Source organism: Eleginops maclovinus, chromosome 3 (assembly GCF_036324505.1).
Source record: "Eleginops maclovinus isolate JMC-PN-2008 ecotype Puerto Natales chromosome 3, JC_Emac_rtc_rv5, whole genome shotgun sequence".
In the NCBI taxonomy this organism is placed as follows: Eukaryota; Metazoa; Chordata; class Actinopteri; order Perciformes; family Eleginopidae; genus Eleginops; species Eleginops maclovinus.
The window spans coordinates 11,603,696-11,624,654 of NC_086351.1; the positions used below are offsets into that span (position 1 = coordinate 11,603,696).

The window sequence follows — 20,959 nt, forward strand, 5'->3', positions numbered from 1 at the left end:
CTTATCTTGACCCTTGAGGCACCTTGGACCCCACCTTGGGAATCACTCATGATAAATGCGTGTGGCAGATAGGTGGCGCTGCTTCACCGGCGCTTCTGGGTCGGCCTGTGGAGGGACAGAAGTTTGTTCTGCGCTGTGTTTTTACGCAGGCGCAGATCACACTGTTTGTCCAGTTTCGTTGGTTGACTTTTACCTGTGAGGTAGTTTCGGTTCGCTGGTGGGAATAAGCAACAACAAACCCCCGGGTTCCGGTGCAGAGGTGATCAGACTTTCCTTCCCCTCCCCGGCCCCGTGTGACTCCCACTGCGGAGCGTCGGTCGGGATTTCTCCGGGATTTGAGAGTCGGTGCGCAACAGCAAGCAAAGCAGGAGGCAGGTGCACGGGAGAGGACAGGACAGGGGGAGGAGGAGGGTTGCTTGTATTTCCGTGAGAGTCGTTCACACCCGGCCAGTTAATCAACTGGTTGGCGCCTCGGTGGTCCTTCTGCGTTAGTTTCATTAGTATGCGGCTGGAGTCCCCCGCCGACATCCAGCCGGAGGACTGATCGGCAGCCCTGAAGTCTCCTCCGTGCCTGCTAAGTGACTCCTCGCCCCGGGGAGGACGAGGAGGAGGAGGCATCGACAGCAGCAGAAGCAGGACCCCGGCTTCTCCGCCTGTTGTGTGGAACACTTTCCCCGGACACAACAAGGACCTCCTCACCTTGTGGATCAAGAAGATGATGGGCTTTCTGCGCCGGACATTCAGCCGCCGTTCCAGGAGCCGCTTCCAGACGAGAGAGAGGGACGAGCGGGACGGTAAGGGGGGAGGAGGAGGGGGAGCAGGAGGGGTGACTGGGAACCCCCTGCTCCTGGCCCATCAGCAGCAGGTCGTGCATGCACCCGCCGTGGTCAGCGGCGGGGCGGTGGTGCACATCCCTGCGGCCGGGACGGCGAGGACCACCATCACCTGCCGGGTGCTGCTGCTGGACGGCTCGGATGTCAATGTGGATTTGCCTGTGAGTTCACTGGAGCTTGTCCCGTGTCCTGATTGCGGCACAGTGTGTAAACAAAGTACATGGTGCAGGACTAGGTAGTAGGCTAGGTCAGTGTGTGTCAAAGTGCGGCTCGGGGACCCCATGTGGACCTTGTTGGGCTCCCCTGTGGCCCCCTTTAATAGTGAAAAACGATGTTACTGAGTCAGGGTTGCTGTCACTTTTTGCTTTTTATTATTCAAAACTTAAGTAGAAACTGTAACTCTGGTGGATATGAATTATTTCAAGTTCAGTTTATTATGTCCTAGTAAAAGTTTGAAAAAGCACAATCTTGGTAACAATTGGACAATAGGTAAAAGTGAGGGTCTTGTTTAATCCTATGACTGTTTTGTATGTCTTTATTCATATAGCATGAAAGCAGCTGAAATCTTCGTTGAAATTAATGACTTTTCTTCACTTAGTGTTTCCAAGTGCTTTTAATTTTTGGCGGCACTTTCGCAAAGACAACCCAGATCATTTTCTTTTTCTCAGAGACTAGCAACTAGCAGCTAATAACTACACAGGACACACACATTGCATTTTGCCTTCCATAGTTTCCATAGTCAGCCATTTTCACTGCCATGGATATTGACTGATACATTGTACATTGATGGTTGACTCACTTCCCATTGTGCTGTAAATCTAGCCTTCTTGAAATAGTATCTGGTTGCAGACATTGGCATAGGGAAAGTGAAGCTAATATGGAATCATCTCAACACAGATGCTATCATTATTCTATAGCCATAACATTGTGAAATCTACATTAACTTTTTAATGATAAGTTAAAGCAACATTTTAATTGCTACATTTAGCCTCACACCTTTAGCCTAGTCATATGCCTAGTGGATTGACAGAATAATTAATCAAATGTTCTGGGATAACTTCCTGTTTTTAAGCAAAATGCAAACAACTCATGAGTTTTGGGAAATTTTGCTTTTCTTATTTGAGAATGAGCTACTCTTCTCTATCTTAAATTGAATTCCATCGAGTTTGGGACTCATTCGTAGAGTTGAGATGTAGTTTGTGCCTTTGTTTGACCACAAGGGATAAACAATTACAACCACAGCAATCTCCATCGGTAGTATCATAGTGCCCTTTATGTTATTAGTGTGAGAGCGTCTTCCTGTACAGTGAGGTGCAGCTCCAGATGGTCTTATGATTAGTCAATTCATCACACTACTTACTCATTTCTGACTGCAAGGAAATCTAAGTAAGACCTGAAGCAGCCCCCTCCTGTTTGCTCTTTCACAGCATCTCACTTCCCTCTTCTTCTTGTTCTCAGTCTGTTTGCCCGTATCTGATCTTCTCAAGCAACCTCTGCTTTTCTTTGACCCCCACTTCCCCCCTCCCTGCACCTTGTGCAGTCTTCCCTCCTAATCTTCTTCTACATTCCCTCTGTGGCCTTGCTCATCGTCTTACTCTTTTCACACTCTGCCTCTTCCTCCTCCCCCACTTCTTCCTCTTCTGTTCCATCCATCTCCCTCTATTCCCCGGCTCCCTGATCTGATTTACCACTGTGGGGACTCTGTGTCACAGACGAGTGCTACAAGTGTGTGAGGGGTAGGTGGGATGATGAGCGAGTGTGTGGGCATTCGTGCGTAAGTAGCTTCCCATAAGATGTTTTCATTTTAAAGGTTTCATGTGTCACTAAAGCTGCTGCGCACATGCGTCACCTCTGAAACTCTTGGACACTATAAAGTGTGAGATCAGGACAGAGAGTATTGCTCTTACGGAGATTTAAGCATGAACATAAAGCTACAGCTTCTGCAGAGGTGTTAAAGCTTCAACATCACAATGACACAGGGCTTTTCAAGCTGGCAGCATAGTCACAGGTGTTGGAACAAGTCTGTACTTGTCAGGTTCGTTGAACAGAGCTGAAACTCACCTATTAAAGCTTATTAGCCTGTCACTTCAGCTTGAATGCAGACAAAACACAAGGTGGATAAAATATTCACCAGTGTGTGTGACCTTGTTGCCAGTGCATGTGCCCTCCTGTGATATGATTTCAATCAGCCTTTCTAAAATCACATGCTGCACAATGAGCAACAGGCTGTATTTTACCCCACTTGCCCAATCCTCTAACACCACTGATTTCCTCACACACTCACCAGTATGTTTAGTCTGGTTTATCAGGATCCAAAGTACAATACTGTCATATTTCTACACACCCGTCTTGTGTTATATGGCTCAGATCGAGGTACAGTCTTCATCTTGGTGGTGTGGTACTTAATGTTCAGATTAAGTTTGAGACATTTTGCCGGTTGTGCTTGAGTCCAATACATATTGTGTTTGGTCATGTGTACTATTGACAAAATCCTTATTAAGTACCTTTCTCCCATCGGCTTGTACTTCTATTCTTGACTATCATCCAAGGCTCACATCCACTTTAAGTAATTTTGCTCCTGTTATGAATACCAAAGTTATTTATGCTTAAATAACCAGGCAATTCAGCAACCAACCAAATAGTGAACGTCAAGTTTTAAGACTTTATTTAACTCAAGAAGATCAGGTTACTGAAGCAGAAGAGATAAGAGTAAACACAGACAAAGCCCAGCTGAAATATGTTTAACTCTTTGTTCTTCTTTTGTAGAGTAAGTCCAAAGGCCAGGACCTTTTTGACCAGATCATGTATCACATAGATCTGGTGGAGACGGACTACTTTGGGTTGCAGTACATGGACACAGAACAAGTCTCCGTGAGTAAACAGAATCACACTCGGAGAGCATAGGCCTCTGTCAAGGCTGTTTCCACAATTGTCATTATCCACCCATGATACGAATGTGAAACAAGATGTAATAAGTTTTCCTATGGTCCCTGCTGTGGACTAGTCGGACCAGTTTTTTTTCTGTAATCCTGCTGACAAACCAAAAAAGTAATTAAAACATAAACTCCTTGGTGGAGGTAACAAGCTCTTGCTTCCCTAAAAGGAAATCTATATTTACATATATAAATAACAAGCTGATATCACTAATAATCATCTTCTTATTCCTTTATTTCTCTTCTAGCAATGGCTTGATATGTCCAAGATTATTAAGAAACAGATCCGCGGTAAGTTTTACTAGGCCTACTGTACCTGAGTTGTGTGTGTGTGTGTTATTGAGTGCAGGAAAATGTGCATTGTGCTGTATTCATGTGGAAGCAGGTAAGTGGGGAGCAGGTGGCGCATTATCCGATGTTGACATGGTGATTAGCATGTGCATTAGGAGCCGAACACTTGTTTGCGCTGCAGCTTTGTAACAGGAGGATGAATGGTACAAGAGAGACCTGTGTTGTCCTATTTGTCCGCTGGTCCTCCTATTACTGTAGTAGCAGCCTAAAAGAAAGTCTGATCAATGTTGAAGTGAAACAAGCAATACAAAATAAAGTTTGTTAAAAGGAAATACGGATGGATAAAGATTTAAAGCCTGTGTTACATTAAAAGATGAGATGAAAAGGATCAAATAATTATAAAGGATTTGCTTTGATTAATAACTTACTACCCTTTGCTCTCTCTTTGTCTTTTAGACGGGCCTCATTACAGACTGTTCTTCAGAGTGAAATTTTACTCTTCAGAGCCAAATAACCTGCGAGAGGAATTTACAAGGTAAAAATCTCACCAATCAGAAACACACACACATGAACACACACGGTTTTCTCAGGAGCCCAGTGCTGAGGTCCAAAGGGGACGTTGGGCTAATTACTTTGCTGCTGTGGGCAGATTCAAATCAAGGCCAAATGGACGGAGACTTGTTAAAGCAAATGATGTGTCAGAGATGAGGAAAAGCCTGTGATACATCAATTGATTTATGTTCTTGTTGTGGCAAGCTTCTCACTGTGTGTTGTTGTCTTTTACACCAACAGATATCTGTTTGTGTTGCAGCTTCGACAAGATATTCTCTCTGCCAAGTAAGCCCATTTGTCATGTTAATGCACACATTTCAAAATTGCATTATAATAGATAGATAGATAGAAGTACTTTATTGACCCTAATTTGGGACATGTTTGTGTTTTTGTATAATGCAACCTGAGACAGATACAAATGTGTGTGTAAACACATATACCACTGTTTTATATTTCACATTACATTTCTTATCCTAATTATTCGACAATCAACATAGGTAATTGGGAGGTCAAGTCAGGTAACAGATGTTTGTCTAATATGTTTTATGTGTTAAACCGTGAAATAACCACCTGCTGGTGGTTTAATCAACACAGATGCATGGTTTGCAATCATGCAATTCAAACCCAGAGAACTTTGTCTTTAATTCTATTGGAGAACAAAACACAGTTACACAATATCACCATGAGTTTTAAGAAAACATGTTTAAAAAGTTGTACAAGACTTATTAGAAGGAGAGCTGCAAGTCAATTGGTTTCAAGTTAAGATGATTAATGGTGACCTTATGAATTATCATTGAGTGTGATGAAAGATAAATATGCTTGGTAGAGTAAAAGGAAATAACTGATTATTACTTATAAGTATTGTGAACAGAAGAAACATTAAGTGTGGTTATTTCTCTTCATCTGTGAAATGATTCTCACAAGCAGCGCCAAACCTGGTGTAAACACCTGTGGGAGCGTGCACACAGGTCACCTACATTCGAGTTTGGGGGACTTTTTATTTCTTTCAGACAAACACAAAGCTGCATGCACAAACACACATTCAGACCGCGTGTTACCCCTCTCCATTTTTCTCACTCTATCTGGGCCACTGATCCCCGGAGTCCAGCTCTATTATAAAGCTCAAGATCAGGAACAGCAGAGGGCTGCTTATTTTAGTAAAGGGTTGCTCCTCTTCTCCTTGACTCACACACACACACACACACACACACACACACACACACACACACACACACACACACACACACACACACACACACACACACACACACACACAAACACACACATATGAATTTCCATCATAAGAGAACATGTTCACTATAGATGTGTCTCTTTTTTTTCTCCCGTCAGATTGAAATGTCCGTATGATGTTGCAGTAGAGCTGGCGGCATATTGTTTACAAAGTAAGTGGAGTTTTAGATTGCATTTTTAAAGGTATTTATTTATTTATCATCAAATTTATCTTGGCTTATCTGGAGACAAGTCTCACGCTGAGTGGTGCGTTTTTTGATAGATTGAAGATTGATTGGAGAAAAACAAGACATTTATGATCTGTATTATCTAAAAATCAAACCCAGAGGACAAGCAATAAGCTCAGGTGAAAGAAGTTATTTGATGCTCTGGGAAAAGTACAACATGAATTTGATGGTTGAACAAAGACAGTTGAAGTGTTTTAAAGTAAAGTTTTCTTAAGTCTGCATTACATGTTGATTTACTGTAGTGTAGCGTGAACATGCAAGAGACAATTAGCAATAGTAGTAAATGGTAAATTATAATGCAAAAAAAATCCTTGTCATGTGTATTTCTTAAATTCCTAGTGTCTTTACTTGATATTTCTTTGTGTGTATCTGTATCTAGGTGAGATGGGAGACTGCGATCCTTTGGAGCACTCTCCTGAGCTGGTTTCTGAGTTTCGTTTCAGTCCCAAACAGAGTGCGCCCATGGAGGCTGACATCTTTAGCAGGTGGTTGGACCTCAGGTGAATTTTGAACATTATAATGAAATCATGCTTTCAGGCTTGAAAGAGGGACTTTGTCAACCCCGGGACATTTACACATATGCATGTGCACTAGTTGCCCCCAAATGTTCGCCTTGTCAAGCTATTTTTCGAGGGAATCCAATGAGTTTATCTCCTTATTTGGAGAAACAACTGGGGCAAAAAGCTGGGCACTAAGCAGAAGAGGAAGTAATTCTGCTGCTGCCTTTCAGCGGCAGCGTTTCTACTTATGAGGGCGTCTAAATTTCACTCTCCCTCTGTCCTCTCCCCCTCTGACTCAGCCCTGCTCTCACTGGTTTGTATGAAGGATTAAGGGATTAATCTCTGGCGGGTCCTGATTGATTCTGGGCAGTATTTAACCCAGCCGCGGTCTGATAACTCCCATTTCGGATTAGATTACATACACATATGCTGTGCCTCACCAAGCCGCCTGAGCCACACAAGGACAAAACCAATACTGAGTCTCATTCTTACTCACAAAAGAAAGACAAAATAAAGTTCCCCTCAGAGCTAACCAATTACCTGTAGCGGTCATGCAGCAGGTAGTGATTTTGATGGATGTCTTTATCAGAGCAAGTTGCCAGAAACCCCCGACCTGAGCTGACGTAAAAGTGATGTTTTTATTTCTTAAGCACTGTCTTTCTTTAAATCCTCAGGGGGAAGAGTCCGTCAGAAGCAGAGGTTTTGTTTCTCAACAAATGCAAGTGGCTTGAACTTTACGGAGTAGATATGCACTTTGTCAAGGTGTGTGATTGTATTTTAATGTCACATGTCTCTGTACTTTACAGAAGTGTTTGACCACTAAAGGTGTGTGTGTGTGTGTGTGTGTGTGTGTGTGTGTGTGTGTGTGTGTGTGTGTGTGTGTGTGTGTGTGTGTGTGTGTGTGTGTGTGTGTGTGTGTGTGTGTGTGTGTGTGTGTGTGTGTGTGTGTGTGTGTCTTGTGTTCAGGGCAGAGATGGAGGAGAATATGCACTCGGTCTCACTCCTACTGGCATTTTAGTATTTGAAGGCTCTAACAAAATTGGCCTGTTCTTTTGGTAAGTGCATCAAACACATCTCTAAACCAATGGTTCCCAAAGTAAGTGCACTGGTTGTTGGCCTCAATGGGTCATTTCCAAATGTTTTCAAACTGGACCCTATTTTCCCATGAATGTGTGTCTAAGTATCTAACGGGGCCAACCATTTATTTTATTTTTTTATTTTTTGGGGGCAACCAGTGCTTTTATTTAAGCTACAGTGAAAGGGGGAGATAGAGGGGGAGACACATGGCAAATGGTCCCAGGCTGGATTCGAACCCAGATCTACTGCATGGGGACCAAGACCCAGTAAATGGGCTGCCAGCTCTACCAACTGAGCTGCCCAGGGACAACCATTTTTTAAATGGTCCAATGTTCACTGCAATACCATCGCTATGGACAATTCCTCATCTTTAATGTCCACTAATGTGTTTTTGCCAACGACAGGCTCAGATTGTTATTTTAAGAGTCTAACAACATTATGTAAAGGATCCTACAGAGAAAGAATATGTATTTCTCAATCATTTGCTTGATCTTGTCTGTTTGTAATTGTGTCCAAACAATTCTTGCTCGAGGAGGAGTCTCTTTTAAAATCAGATAAACATTCAGCCATAACATTAAACATATTTCAGAAAGCACTAAGCTATGCTTCATGACTAACTCCTACCGGCATTCTTCTCTCTATCTTTCATTTTCGTTTCCACCGAACATATTATCAAAGAGATTAGATGAAGCGAAATGTAAAGAAAAGCATTCTGCAAAAACAAGCACTTTAACAGATGTACATTGACAGTCGTTACTCTGCAGCATGTTTAGCTGTTACTGGCTGCAGCGTTTTTGCTGGACCAATTTCAAAGTTGTTGTGCCCATTTGTCACTTATACACAAAACATGGGAGAACAGGGTGCCATTGCTTATACGCTGGAGAGTCCTTGGTTTGTTGTCTTAGGTGTCTTTGTATGTTCCAGGCCCAAAATCACCCGGCTGGACTTTAAGAAGAGTCGACTCACATTGGTCGTTGGGGAGGACGACGATCAGGTTTGTGTCCTGTCATACAAACAAGCACAGCCAGACATACACAAACACACACACATTGAACTCTTCATGTATACAGTTTGTTTATTCATGCTTATTCCTGCATTTTACTTTTAACGTGACGTTATTTGTATTCTTTTATGTATCTTTTCTCTTTATGTGGTCAGTTTATCACATATTGGATTCTTGAAGGAGCTTAAACCTTCAGAGTTTTATTACAAACAACCACCTTGTAGCTTTTTTGCTTATACAAATAAGGTCTTTGAATCTTGAAAACGTTTTTTGGTTTGATTTTTCTGACTGTGCAGGGTCGGGAGCAGGAGCACACGTTCATGTTCCAGCTGGCCAGCTCCAAGATCTGCAAACACCTGTGGAAGTGCGCCGTGGAGAGCCACGCCTTCTTCCGGCTCCGCCAACCCACCGCAGGCAAGGACAGCCGGAGCGATTTCACACGCCTTGGGTCTCGCTTCAGATTCAGGTAGAGCTCTGAGACATACTCACACCTGCTTTTCATACTCATGAAGTGTGTTAATAAATATATCATACAAGTTGGCTCCGACAGGTAGTTGTGGCCGGCACTTTTGTTTCCGAGAACCAGCACCTTATCGTGGTGGAGAGGTTTGTGTGCCCCAATGAACCGGGGGCTGTGTTGTCTGGAACCTTGTATTCCTGGTAGGGTCTCCCATGGCAAATTGGTCTCAGGTAAAGGGCCAGACTAAGATTGGTTCAAAAGACGTCATGGAAAACATACATTAAAGCGAGGAAATCCGGCCCGGAGGAAGCCCGGGTTCCCCTTCTGGAGCCAGGCCCAGAAGGAGGACTCGTCGAGCGTCTGGTGCCCAGGCTTGCCACAGAGCCCGGCCGGGCACAGCCCGAATAAGCAAAGTGGGCAACACCTCCGGCAGAAGCTGGCTTTGGGGACGTGGAACGTCACTTCTCTGGGGGGGAAGGAACCGGAGCTGGTGCGGGGGATGGAGCGTTACCAGTTGGATCTGGTGGGGCTCACCTCTACGCACAGCGTCGGCTCTGGAACCTTACTTCTTGATAGGGGTTGGACTCTATTCTTCTCCGGTGTTGCCCATGGTGTGAGGCGCCGACCGGGTGTGGGGATACTCACAAGCCCCCGGTTGAGTGCCGCTTTGTTGGAGTTTACCCCAGTGGACGAGAGGGTCGCCTCCCTACGCCTGCGGGTCATGGGGGGGAAAACTCTGACTGTTGTGTGTGCTTATGCACCAAACAGCAGTTCAGAGTATTCGGCCTTCTTGGAGACCCTGAAAGAAGTCCTGTATGGGGCTCCCGAAGGGGACTCCTTAGTCTTGCTGGGAGACTTCAACGCACACGTGGGCAATGATGGAGACACTTGGAGGGGCGTGATTGGGAGGAACGGCCCCCCCGATCTGAACCGGAGTGGTGGTTTGTTACTGGACTTCTGTGCTAGTCATGGATTGATTGGCCATAACAAACACCATGTTCGAACATAAGGATGCTCATACGTGTACGTTGTACCAGAGCACCCTAGGCAGAAGGTCCATGATCTATTTTGTTATCGTATCGGACTTGAGGCCGCATATTTTGGACATTCGGTTGAAAAGAGGGGCGGAGTTGTCAACTGATCACCATCTGGTGGTGAGTTGGGTCGAATGGCGGGGGAATCCTATGGACAGACCTGGTCAGCCCAGACGTGTAGTGCGGGAGAACTGGGAATGTCTGGAGGAATCCCATGTCCAGGAGGCCTTCAACTCACACCTCCAGCGGAGCTTTTCAGGCATCCCTGTGGAGGCTGGGGACATTGAACCAGAGTGGGCGGTGTTCAAAGCCTCTATTGCTGAAGCTGTGGCGGGGAGCTGCGGTTTCAAGGTCTCAGGTGCCTCAAGGGGCGGTAACCCTCGAACATCCTGGTCGACACCGGTGGTCAAGGAATCCGTCCGACTGAAGAAGGAGGTCCTTCCGGGATATGTTATCCCTGGGTACTCCTGACGCAGTTGCAAGGTATCGACAGGCCCGATGGGCAGCAGCCTCAGCCGTGACCGAGGCAAAGCAGTGGGTGTGGAAGAAGTTCGGACACCTCAGGAGGGGGAAGCAGGGAACCATCCAAGCTGTGTACAGTAAGGATGGGACGCTGTTGACCTCAGCTGATAGGGTGTTAGGGCGGTGGAAGGAACACTTTGAGGAACTCCTGAACCCGACAACTCAGCCCTCTATGTTAGAGGCGGAGCTGGAGTATGAAGTGGAACAATTCCAATCTCACGGGGGGAAGTCACTGATGTAGTCAAACAACTCCACAGTGGTAAAGCTCCGGGGGTGGATGAGATCCGCCCAGAAATGCTGAAGGCTCTGGGTGTTGAGGGACTCTCATGGTTGACACGTCTCATCAACATTGTGTGGAAGTTGTAAACAGTACCGAAGGAGTCGCAGACCGGGGTGGTGGTTCCTCTTTTTAAAAAGGGGGATCAGAGGGTGTGTGCCAATTACAGAGGCATCACATTACTCAGCCTACTCGGGAAAGTTTACTCTAAGGTGCTAGAAAGAAGGGTCCAGCCAATTGTCGAACCTCAGATTGAGGCGGAACAATGCAGATTTCGTCCTGGTCGTGGAACGACAGACCAGCTTTTCACTCTCGCAAGGATCCTGGAGGGGGCCTGGGAGTACGCTCATCCGGTCTACATGTGCTTTGTGGATTTGGAGAAGGCGCATGTCCGGGTTCCCAGAGAGATACTATGGGAGGTGCCGCGGGAGTATGAGGTGAGGGGGTCTCTGCTCAGGGCCATCCAGTCTCTGTACTCCCAAAGCGAGAGCTGTGTCTGGGTCCTTGGTAGCACGTCGGACCGATTTCCGGTGAGGGTTGGCCTCCGCCAGGGCTGCGCTTTGTCACCAATGTTGTTTGTGATATTCATGGACAGGATTTCGAGGCGTAGTCGTGGGGGAGGGGGTCTGCAGTTCAGTGGGCTAAGGATTGCACCAGTGCTTTTTGCAGATGATGTGCTCCTAATGGCTTCACGGTCTGTGACCTTCAGCACTCACTGGATCGGTTCTCGGCCGAGTGTGAAGCGGCTAGGATGAGGATCAGCACCTCCAAATCTGAGGCCATGGTTCTCAGCAGGAATCCGATGGATTGTCCACTCCAGGTAGGGAATGAGGCCTTACCCCAAGTGAAGGAGTTCAAGTATCTCGGGGTCTTGTTCTTGAGTGGGGGAACAATGGAGCGTGAGATGGGCCAGAGAATCGGAGCAGCGGGAGCGGTACTGGAGTAACTTTACTGCACCGTTGTGATGAAAACAGAGCTGAGCCAGAAGGCAAAGCTCTCTGTCTACCGGGCCATCTTCGTTCCTACCCTCACCTATGGTCATGAAGGATGGGTCATGACTGAAAGAACGAGATCGCGGATACAAGCGGCCGAAATGGGATTTCTCCGCAGGGTGGCTGGCATCTCCCTTAGGGATAAGATGAGAAGTTCAGTCATCCGGGAGGGACTCGGAGTAGAACCGCTGATCCTTCGTGTTGAAAGGAGCCAGTTGAGGTGGTTCGGGCACCTAGTGAGGATGCCACCTGGGCGCCTCCCTAGGGAGGTATTCCAGGCACGTCCAGCTGGGAAGAGACCGAGGGATAGACCTAGGACCAGGTGGAGGGATTATATCTCTTCGCTGGCCTGGGAGCGCCTTGGAATCCCCCAGTCAGAGCTGGTTGATGTGGCCAGGGAAAGAGAAGTTTGGGGCTCTCTGCTGGAGCTGTTACCTCCGCGACCCTGACGGATAAGCGGGAGAAGATGAATGGATGGATGGGAATATTGTGTCACATTGAACAGAGCCTTTGTATCTATGGTTACAGTGTATCTATGGTTACATGGACCTGTTCCTATGGTGACTGAGATATTCCCTTCTTATTGTTTGTTTTCTTCTGACTATTATCAGAGATTGTCAAAGCAAATTCTCACACTTGAGGGCCACTTCCTGGCATTCAGTGGAGCAGCTAAACAATGCATAGGGAAGTCTGTTTCACATTGGAGTCACTTGATTAAATGCTTACACTACAGATGCTGGAAGAAAAAACACCTTTAGAGTAGGGCTGGGTGGTATGACAAAAAACACACATCATGGTATTTTTCCAAATTATAAAAGTATCAAGAATATCCCAGTATTTATTTATTTTTCAAAGATTGGAAATGTACTTACATTTCTACGTTTTGGCCTCACAAAAAAAGAAAAACACCTCATCAGTGGTGAGTCTAATGTGGTGAAAGAATCAGAACGCATGAAAGAAGTGCAAAATCTAAACCATTTTATTGTGCAAACTTTGCGTACCACATAACAACTAATAACAATAACTGTTGAAAATGGGGCTTGAGCACCCTTTGGCACTTTTTTAACGGTATAGCGGTATATGAAAAGTTCTCATCATACGGTACAAAGTTCACAGTATTCCCTATGAAAGAGTATACCACCCAGCACTACTTTAGAATTGTAATGAAATCCATTTTAATAACTTATCCGGAGCTTCTTGTTATTAGGCAGTCTATTGGTAATTACATGAAAAAGATATGAGCAATTGAGTGTGTATAAATATTTTAAGAGCAAAAAAAACTTCAATTAAATAGAAATATATGCACAAATCCTAGGAATTCCTTCAGATTAATAACTAAAATACTGTTTCAATCAAATTTTTCATGCATTTCATTTCTTTTACTTTACTTGCGCTTTCCCATCAAGTCTCTCAAACTACTCAAAGACATTGTGTTTAACAGTTTTACGTTTTTTTATCCATAATCACCTATTTTGTAACTGTTTTAGAAATCAATCCTGAGAACTTAATCCTAAACAAATAAGGTCAGACTATAGTGTGATATTTTACCAACTTTTATCTGTTCGTCTCAGTGGTAAGACAGAGTACCAGGCCACTCATGGAGGCAGAATGAGGAGAGCAAGCACATTCGAGAGACGGCCGAGCAAGAGATACCCGTCCCGCACACAGTCCCTGGGCAAAGGTGAGTCTTATCAGCACATGTAAACATTGACTGACTGTATTATCTCAGAGAAAATAATAAATTGCAGCCTTTAAAATATCAGCCTTAAAAACAACTTTATCCTCCTTATTGATAACACATCTGGTCACCTTTATACCTGCATTCCTCTTCCATACTTCTTCTCTTCTGTGAGCTACAGCAGCTTCACAAGCTCAATCCGTCATACATGAACAATCAGGCGCATACCTCAAACTGTATTTACTGCCACCCTGTATTTATTGGATTCAGAGCAATACATATATCATTGAAGATTAAAGTTACAGATGATCTTTGGAGTAACCACTTGTATGCAAAGGCAAAGGACAAAGAGAAATGTTCAGATGATGAGGATAAAACAGTAATTTATGCTGCTCTGCTTTTATTCTCTTACCTTACGTCATATCTCTCTCTTACAGCTGCCATTTCTCCAGGAAAGCCACAACATATCAGGTAAAACACCCTTAAATATACCCGATACAGTCATGCAAATTCATATTGCTGTACTAGTGAGGAAATTCCATGTATTACATTCATTCCTTATCCCTTAACCTTGACCTTAATCCTCATAACGGCCTGGATAATCTTAACGCTAACACTAAAACAGCCCTTTGTGAAACAAAGTAAAATGGCCCTTGCTTTGTAGGTTATTACACCCCTTGTGGGAATACTTTGCTTGTTCAAAACACTCAAAATAAAACGTTTTCAGTTGGTTTGTTAATCTGATATCAGTGATTATTGTCTCTATTTTCCAGCTCTCACGCCAGTCCTGATCCCAGCCTTCATCGAGTGAGTGACCTCAGATAACCTACTTTTTTACACACACACATGCAGCAGCCACTGATCTGGCCTCGCTCCTGTGACAACATTTAATTTCAGTTTCTCCTCAATCCCTTTCCTCCTCTCCAGTACCAGCACAACATTCCTATTGGCCACGAGCCGTGGCACCAGCCCCATCCAGCTCTCACGCCTCCAGTTTACCTGCAGCCCTCGGGTCACACGCCATCACACAGGTAAGACAACCGGCTGCAGAGGACACAGAGACAAGGTTTAGAGACAATCAAGTTGAGGATGTGGTTGCTTAATGAAGACGATGTGAGTCAGTCTCAAGGGTTCTTTATCCGAAATTGAGAAGAGTGCAAGTTTCTATTTTTAGGCAAGGTCACTCATCTCACGTCCACATTTGTTTTTCATCTCACCTTACTCATAAACCTTACATGTCTGTGTTCCTCTTGTCCTGTGTGTTTTTGTTCTCCATCTCCCTGCCATGTTCAGGCCTTTTTTGGCGCCCAGTCATCCTGCCATCCCGGAGCGAACCAGCGGCACCTTCCCAGGATCCATCAGTGTGGTTTACAGGGATAAGGTCATGACCGCACTTTGACCTCAGTTTGAACTGGAAATCTGTTTTCAACCCAGACTTTTAACACTTGATATACAGGGGCGAAGCTCTGTTGATGGACTTGAAAAAGTAATCTCCATCATCCTCATCCCCCTCTGTCATCATCTATTTGTCGCATCCCGTCATGTGTTACATCGTCATGAAATATCCCAAAAAGGTGGAATGGGACAGATGTGAGGTAAAAGGGACAGGTGCAAACAGTTGTTCTGAAAACAACAGGAAGTTAGTTGTTTAAATGTGGTCAGCCTATCAAAACGGTCAGTAGTGGACGTAGGTAATTAAGGCACTTTAAAACTGACCTCCCTTTGATGTAATGTACGTCAAACACTGTACTCCTTCATAGGGTACCAGATCAAATCTAAACACAGACATCATAAGATTAATGACAATTAGACTCGGTTTGATTTACACTTTTCAATGATATCAATATATCAATGATGTGTTTATGAAGCAATGTAGAAATCATATGAAAAAATGTCAGTGTCATTCCTCTAACAAGTCACTCTTCTTTACCCATAAATTCAGAAAAATATCTAAAGCATCACACTCTGAAAACCCTTGATATAGAATAAAATACACCACTTGAACACAAATTAAATTGATATAGCACTAGGTTTGAATGCTTTGTGCCTTGCTTTGCTTGTGGAAATGTTCATGTCTTGGTTTAAATCCTTCTGTATGTGTACTGCTAGATAACAAATCTGCCTTTAAGTTTATCTGTCTTCATGCCTTAAATTATCGCTAATTTATTGAAATCACTTTAATTTGAGTGAGATAAAGTGATGGGAGGTAATTCTCAACAGTTGGATGGGGTTGAGTTGATCACATTCTGGTTTAGGGATTAAGCTGCTTGAAAAGGTGGTGGTGTGCTTTCAAAGAGAGGTTTTCCAATAAGCTTTACATTGTTTGCAGGTTATATATTTGTTGAATCAAGCAACTGTTTACACCAAATGTGGCCAATTTCTTGCTGTTAATGTGTGTTGACTCTGTAACATTTACTCGAATCACATGATGCATTTGGGAGTTTGCCATATTGCTTTAAATAAACTACATGTTTATATTTACAAAAATTAAAATATTATAAAAATGTGTCCTTCATTGTTCATCTGAAGCCCACTTGGGACGGTCAACATCTATAGTGACATTTCTTGATGAATGTTCTTTAAAAACCATCATGTCATGATGATCTGATCAAGAAATCAGATTAGAATACAAGCAGAAGAAGAAAATAAATTGTTTGATTTCACATGTTGTCTTCAGTTTCCCTCTGAGCGGTCCTGCTTCAGACCATCAGTTCAGCGTGGAAGAGAATGAGACATCATACTCTGGAATGATCCATCACCATCATGGTCGCCACACACACAGCCACGACACGCTCTGCCACACACACACCAGGAACAGTGAGTACTGTCAGCCCGAGGGAGAGCTGTCCAATCTGTGATACGTCTGGACCTGATGCTCATTTCATGTTTATCACTGTGTGTCGGTCAGCATCCTGTGGTTTGTTCAAGAGTCGACTGATCCGAATCCCACACAAACCATATAACTGCACTTTTTGGATAACATTTTAATTAAATTGACACTTTTGGGTTAAGAAATATCCACTGCCATTCACAAAATTCCGTGTACATTAATACCATTGAATGTTATGTTTGTCAGTTTTGAGACTCAAGTGTATGATTTGAACCTGTTTTCGTATTCCCCTCATTTCTTTATTTCTATTTTAGCTGTTTTGTTTATATACAACGCTTCTTAAAAACTGTGCCTCTGCGTCATAGGTTAATAATGTAATATACAATTCAGATACTAACTTTATCATGTTTTCTTAACCCTGTTCATGCTTATGAACCAGAGTTATCCATAAAATCACATGTCTATACAATACCAATTGTTGCCCATAGTGCGTCTCCTCATTAAACTTTGTGTGAATTAGAGCGTCGAGCTCCTCCCTGCCCTGCAGATGAGTTGGACATCTCTCAGTCTCTGCTCAAAGCTCTGGAGTCAGACAGTGATTCTCCCCCCTGGCCTTCACTGCAGGTCAACATGGACAACAAGGTCAGACACTTTTCCCACACACTGATGTTTCATTCTGCTCTGATTTCCTAACGTTCTTTTCCTCCCACTCTTCTTGCCAGGGCGAGGAGAAGCAGCTGTCTGAAAAGTCTCTCCACCCTCCTGCCTCCCCAGCAATGCTTCCTGATCATCTTAAGTGTAACATCCTCAAGGCCCAGATGGAGGCAGCCTTCAGGGTGAGTACCAAAGCAAAGCTGCACCTAAACAAATCATTCTTGTGCAATGTAACCAACAGTGGTATCTTCCTCTGCTCTATGATATAGAAGGAAGCTCCACCAACGCCCAGAGGGAAAAACTCAAATGAGACCCACATTGACAGGTCAGTGCTCTACTCCTATCATTTCATGCTCACATATGTTTCTGCAAGTGTTTCAAAGATGAACTCTCTGTTGGATGATTTTTCTGGTCCTCAGGTATCAGAGCTCTTCCCAAGATTCAGCTGCATCCAGTCTGACAGCAGACAAGATGCCACATCTGCAAGACCGCAACCTAACGCCAGAGAGGCTGCAGCCCAAATCTAACACGAGTACCAACCGCAGAAAACGACTGGTCAGACAGTTCAGCTTGTGAGTACACATCGCCTCTGATTACCGTCTCCCACCCAGCACCTGAGCTTAATCCTCCAAAAGCAACACTTTGTCCGCTCTGTAGAAATGAAAATTGTATTCAAAGTCATTCAGTATTTATCGCTCTTACAGTAACCATGAGGATGAAAATAATCTCCCAGAAGCACTCGCAGCTATCTCCTCCCAGAGTACAGGGAAGTCAGGATCAACCAACTCGTTGGACAGACAGATACAGCCATCCATATACCCACAGGTAACACACACTCTAACACACACCTTAGGGTGATAGTTAAAATGTTTTGAAGTGGGCCCCGGCCGTGGCGTGACTGGCTGGGGCACATGCACCGTACGCCGGTAACCCGGGTTCGATTCCCCGACCCGTGGTCCTTTCCGGATCCCACCCCGACTCTCTCTCCCACTTTCCTGTCACTCTCCACTGTCCTATCTGATTAAAGGCAAAAAGCCCCCAAAAATATCTTTAAAAAAAATAAAAATGTTTTGAAGTGGGGTTTTATTAGGCTTACCTGTTGTCAAAATCAGTAATGATGTACGTATTTTTTCATAGCTCTTTCCAGCATAGTGCAGTAGATGTTGGTCTTCTGGTGCCCCATTTATTTAGTTTGTCTTTGTAACTGTGTGAGATCAACACACTGAATCCAAACAAACACGAACTAACTGATGGAGACAGCTGTACACCGGCATCTCCTGCATCCTGTGGCTAAAATATTGTTTTTGCGAATGGAGTCTGGTGGTTGTTGGTAAACATTGACTATGGCCAACTTTATAAATCAAGATTTTTTAATGCAGTACACTGTACTTGTTCTTCAGCATGTAGCAACCAGAGGAGTGTTTGTGTGTGTACACTGATGTTTTTTCCAGGTGGAAAATATGCCAGCGCTGGAGCTGAGTAGTCCATGCCGTCCCTCTCCTTCGCCTTCTCCCCACCCCTCCCCTTCTTACTACCATAGCTCCATTCCTCGCCTGGCCCCTTACATTGCTGCCCATACTGACAGGTAACTCACCTCAATTCTCCCTGTTCCCATTGTGCAATTGATAAAACTTTCATCCAGAGGTCTGAAGCTTTTCTAGGGCACCATGGCGATCTGGTTGTCAAGATGAAGGACAGTTGTTTGGACTCAAATCTAAAAGGTTTTAACGACAAGAGTTTTGTATCATTCTATGTTTGCAGCGGAGAAGAAATTAGGTTGGACAGAGAGAAGATACTAAGAGCCCTCTTGATGACGGAGCTCTGATACATTGACCCTTCGCGCAGCTGACCTGCCATCTAAGTGAGGAAAGTGCAGAGGACCCAAAGGCGTGAGCTGCAATCAACATCTGTATATTTGAATAATACCTTCAGCAGTTATAAATATATATTTGCATAAAGGCAATTTGCTTAATTCTTACTTTAGGAGTATGTTTCTTTAAAATAATTAAACTGAAACTGTAAAAACTAAGTGAAGTAGAAGAAAGTGGACTTGCACACATTACAGACAAGCTACAGATGTGATTGGTGCTGCCTGCATGGTGAATGTTACATGATGAAATATTTAACTCATTTGCTTTGGAGTTATGTTCAACTTCTTTGTCCTCCTCACATCAATGTCCATCTTGATGCCTAAACTGTATATTGATCTCTACACTTTAAAAAATCACTTTTTTGAAATGTGAAAATACATTATATGTTGATTACAGAGCAGGCTTAGTTCCTTATGTCAGATATCTATTTTTCGGATACAATTGCAGTGTTTTAAGAAACTTCCTGAACAAAGCGTATTGAAAGTGTAAGACCGGGTCGGTGTAGGAGATGTTGAGGCTGGATTGTACTGCAAGACTTTACAGCTGCAGCCTCAATCCACCCACTAGAAGGAGACAAATCTGCAGTCACAGCTGAGCACATTGAGGTTTTTATATCACAGGTCAAAATGCAAAACTGATCTCGGAAATCATGTTCAAATAAGCTATTGTTGAAGCAAAACCGGGCTGCTCAACAACTTGGTTTCAGCCCCTATTTTTGTCATAACTACATCTGTCGCGACTGATGATCTGCTGCTGTTCTGTATGTGTTGATTTTGTTTATCTTAATAAAGGACACATTATCAGTTTGATAACTCTGCAAAGCATCGTCTTTGGTCCCCTCGCTGACAAGGGAATGTGACTGAGCCTCGCCCTGTATGCTGAATGGATATATACGCTTCCCCCACCTTGTGAGGGAATGTAGTTGTATTAGACATTACTCATTTATCTACCTCACACACCTATAAGGTACAGTTGACTGCAGTGAGTCAGCCTGTAATTGTCCCTCTGTGGCTTGTTTAGAATACATCTTCAAAGCAAGGTGCAGCCGGGACGCTCTGGTATGAGTTGAAGAAAGCGCCACAGATGTTTGTATCCAACAGAATTAAGCATGACAGGTAATAACTGTGGGTGATCCAACAAACAAGAATTTCAAGGTACAACCAATTACATCCTGTTTTATGTAATAAGGGACTGTGAGAAAAGGTTGGGAGAGGGGCTGACCTTGTGTTTTACAGCGTGTTGATAGAAAGTGTTTTTGTAAGTAACCACTTTTTATTTATTTTTTCACACAATAAAACTCACAAGAAAACAAGAAAAATACATACAGGATAAATTGAATGATAAATACCATCCCCGTCTTTGCTGAAAAAGATTATTGTCTATAGAGAAGAAAGAAAAAACCTGCTCTAATAAGTTTGAAAGCAGATCCTTACATCCTTTTTTTATTGTCCTACATCTTCGGTTAAATAACTTTCATTGACTCGATTTTCAAAAAATGTAATATGCTACACTTCAATTGTGCAAATTAAACTGAACAAACAATTAAATCCAGGATGAAATTGTTACACTTATGTCAGAGGTTGCACTTTATTGATTTGTTTTCTAGTCACAACTTCTATTGTACCTGAGCTGCACTTTTTCTCACATCATTTTCCACTTAAATCTGTCAATGAGGGGATAGAAGTGTAAGAGAAAACAAGTATTTTGGGCTTTGTTGCAGATACTAATGGTGTTGCCATGCCGGTTTAGGCAGTGTTTTTGAAAGCGAGTGAGTGATGTAAAAAGAAATCAAGTTGGGTGGGGTGCACAAGATTGTATTACACAACGCCAAATCTGCCCTGAGGGGGTATGACGTGGTTTTGTCTGCTTTCGTTCTATTTTCCCCCTTCTTTACTTTTCCATTCTTTAGAAAAAAGGGCCATCCTCTCTGATAATTTAGTGTGTCTGAGGGACAATAGCCTCTTTGCCAGAGCC

At 43.7% G+C, this 20,959-nt stretch overlaps 1 protein-coding gene across 2 annotated transcripts; it reads left to right on the top strand.

The window, feature by feature from the left end:
* Positions 1–165: 165 nt before the first annotated feature.
* On the top strand, positions 166–19,797 carry epb41l4b (erythrocyte membrane protein band 4.1 like 4B). 2 transcript variants are annotated; one of them, XM_063878919.1, is made up of 23 exons: positions 166–994; positions 3,600–3,704; positions 4,015–4,057; positions 4,514–4,592; positions 4,850–4,894; positions 5,960–6,012; positions 6,467–6,587; positions 7,262–7,349; positions 7,554–7,642; positions 8,589–8,658; positions 8,964–9,133; positions 13,524–13,633; positions 14,068–14,101; positions 14,404–14,437; positions 14,558–14,661; positions 16,308–16,447; positions 16,981–17,102; positions 17,183–17,296; positions 17,384–17,439; positions 17,534–17,686; positions 17,819–17,939; positions 18,566–18,699; positions 18,876–19,797. In XM_063878919.1, the coding sequence occupies exons 1-23, from the start codon at positions 716–718 to the stop codon at positions 18,937–18,939; spliced, it is 2,328 nt and encodes a 775-aa protein (XP_063734989.1). In that variant the 5' UTR covers positions 166–715; the 3' UTR covers positions 18,940–19,797. The 2 variants fall into 2 exon arrangements, with proteins under 2 accessions (XP_063734989.1, XP_063734990.1); XM_063878920.1 differs by lacking the exon at positions 18,566–18,699.
* The last annotated feature ends 1,162 nt before the right edge of the window (positions 19,798–20,959 follow it).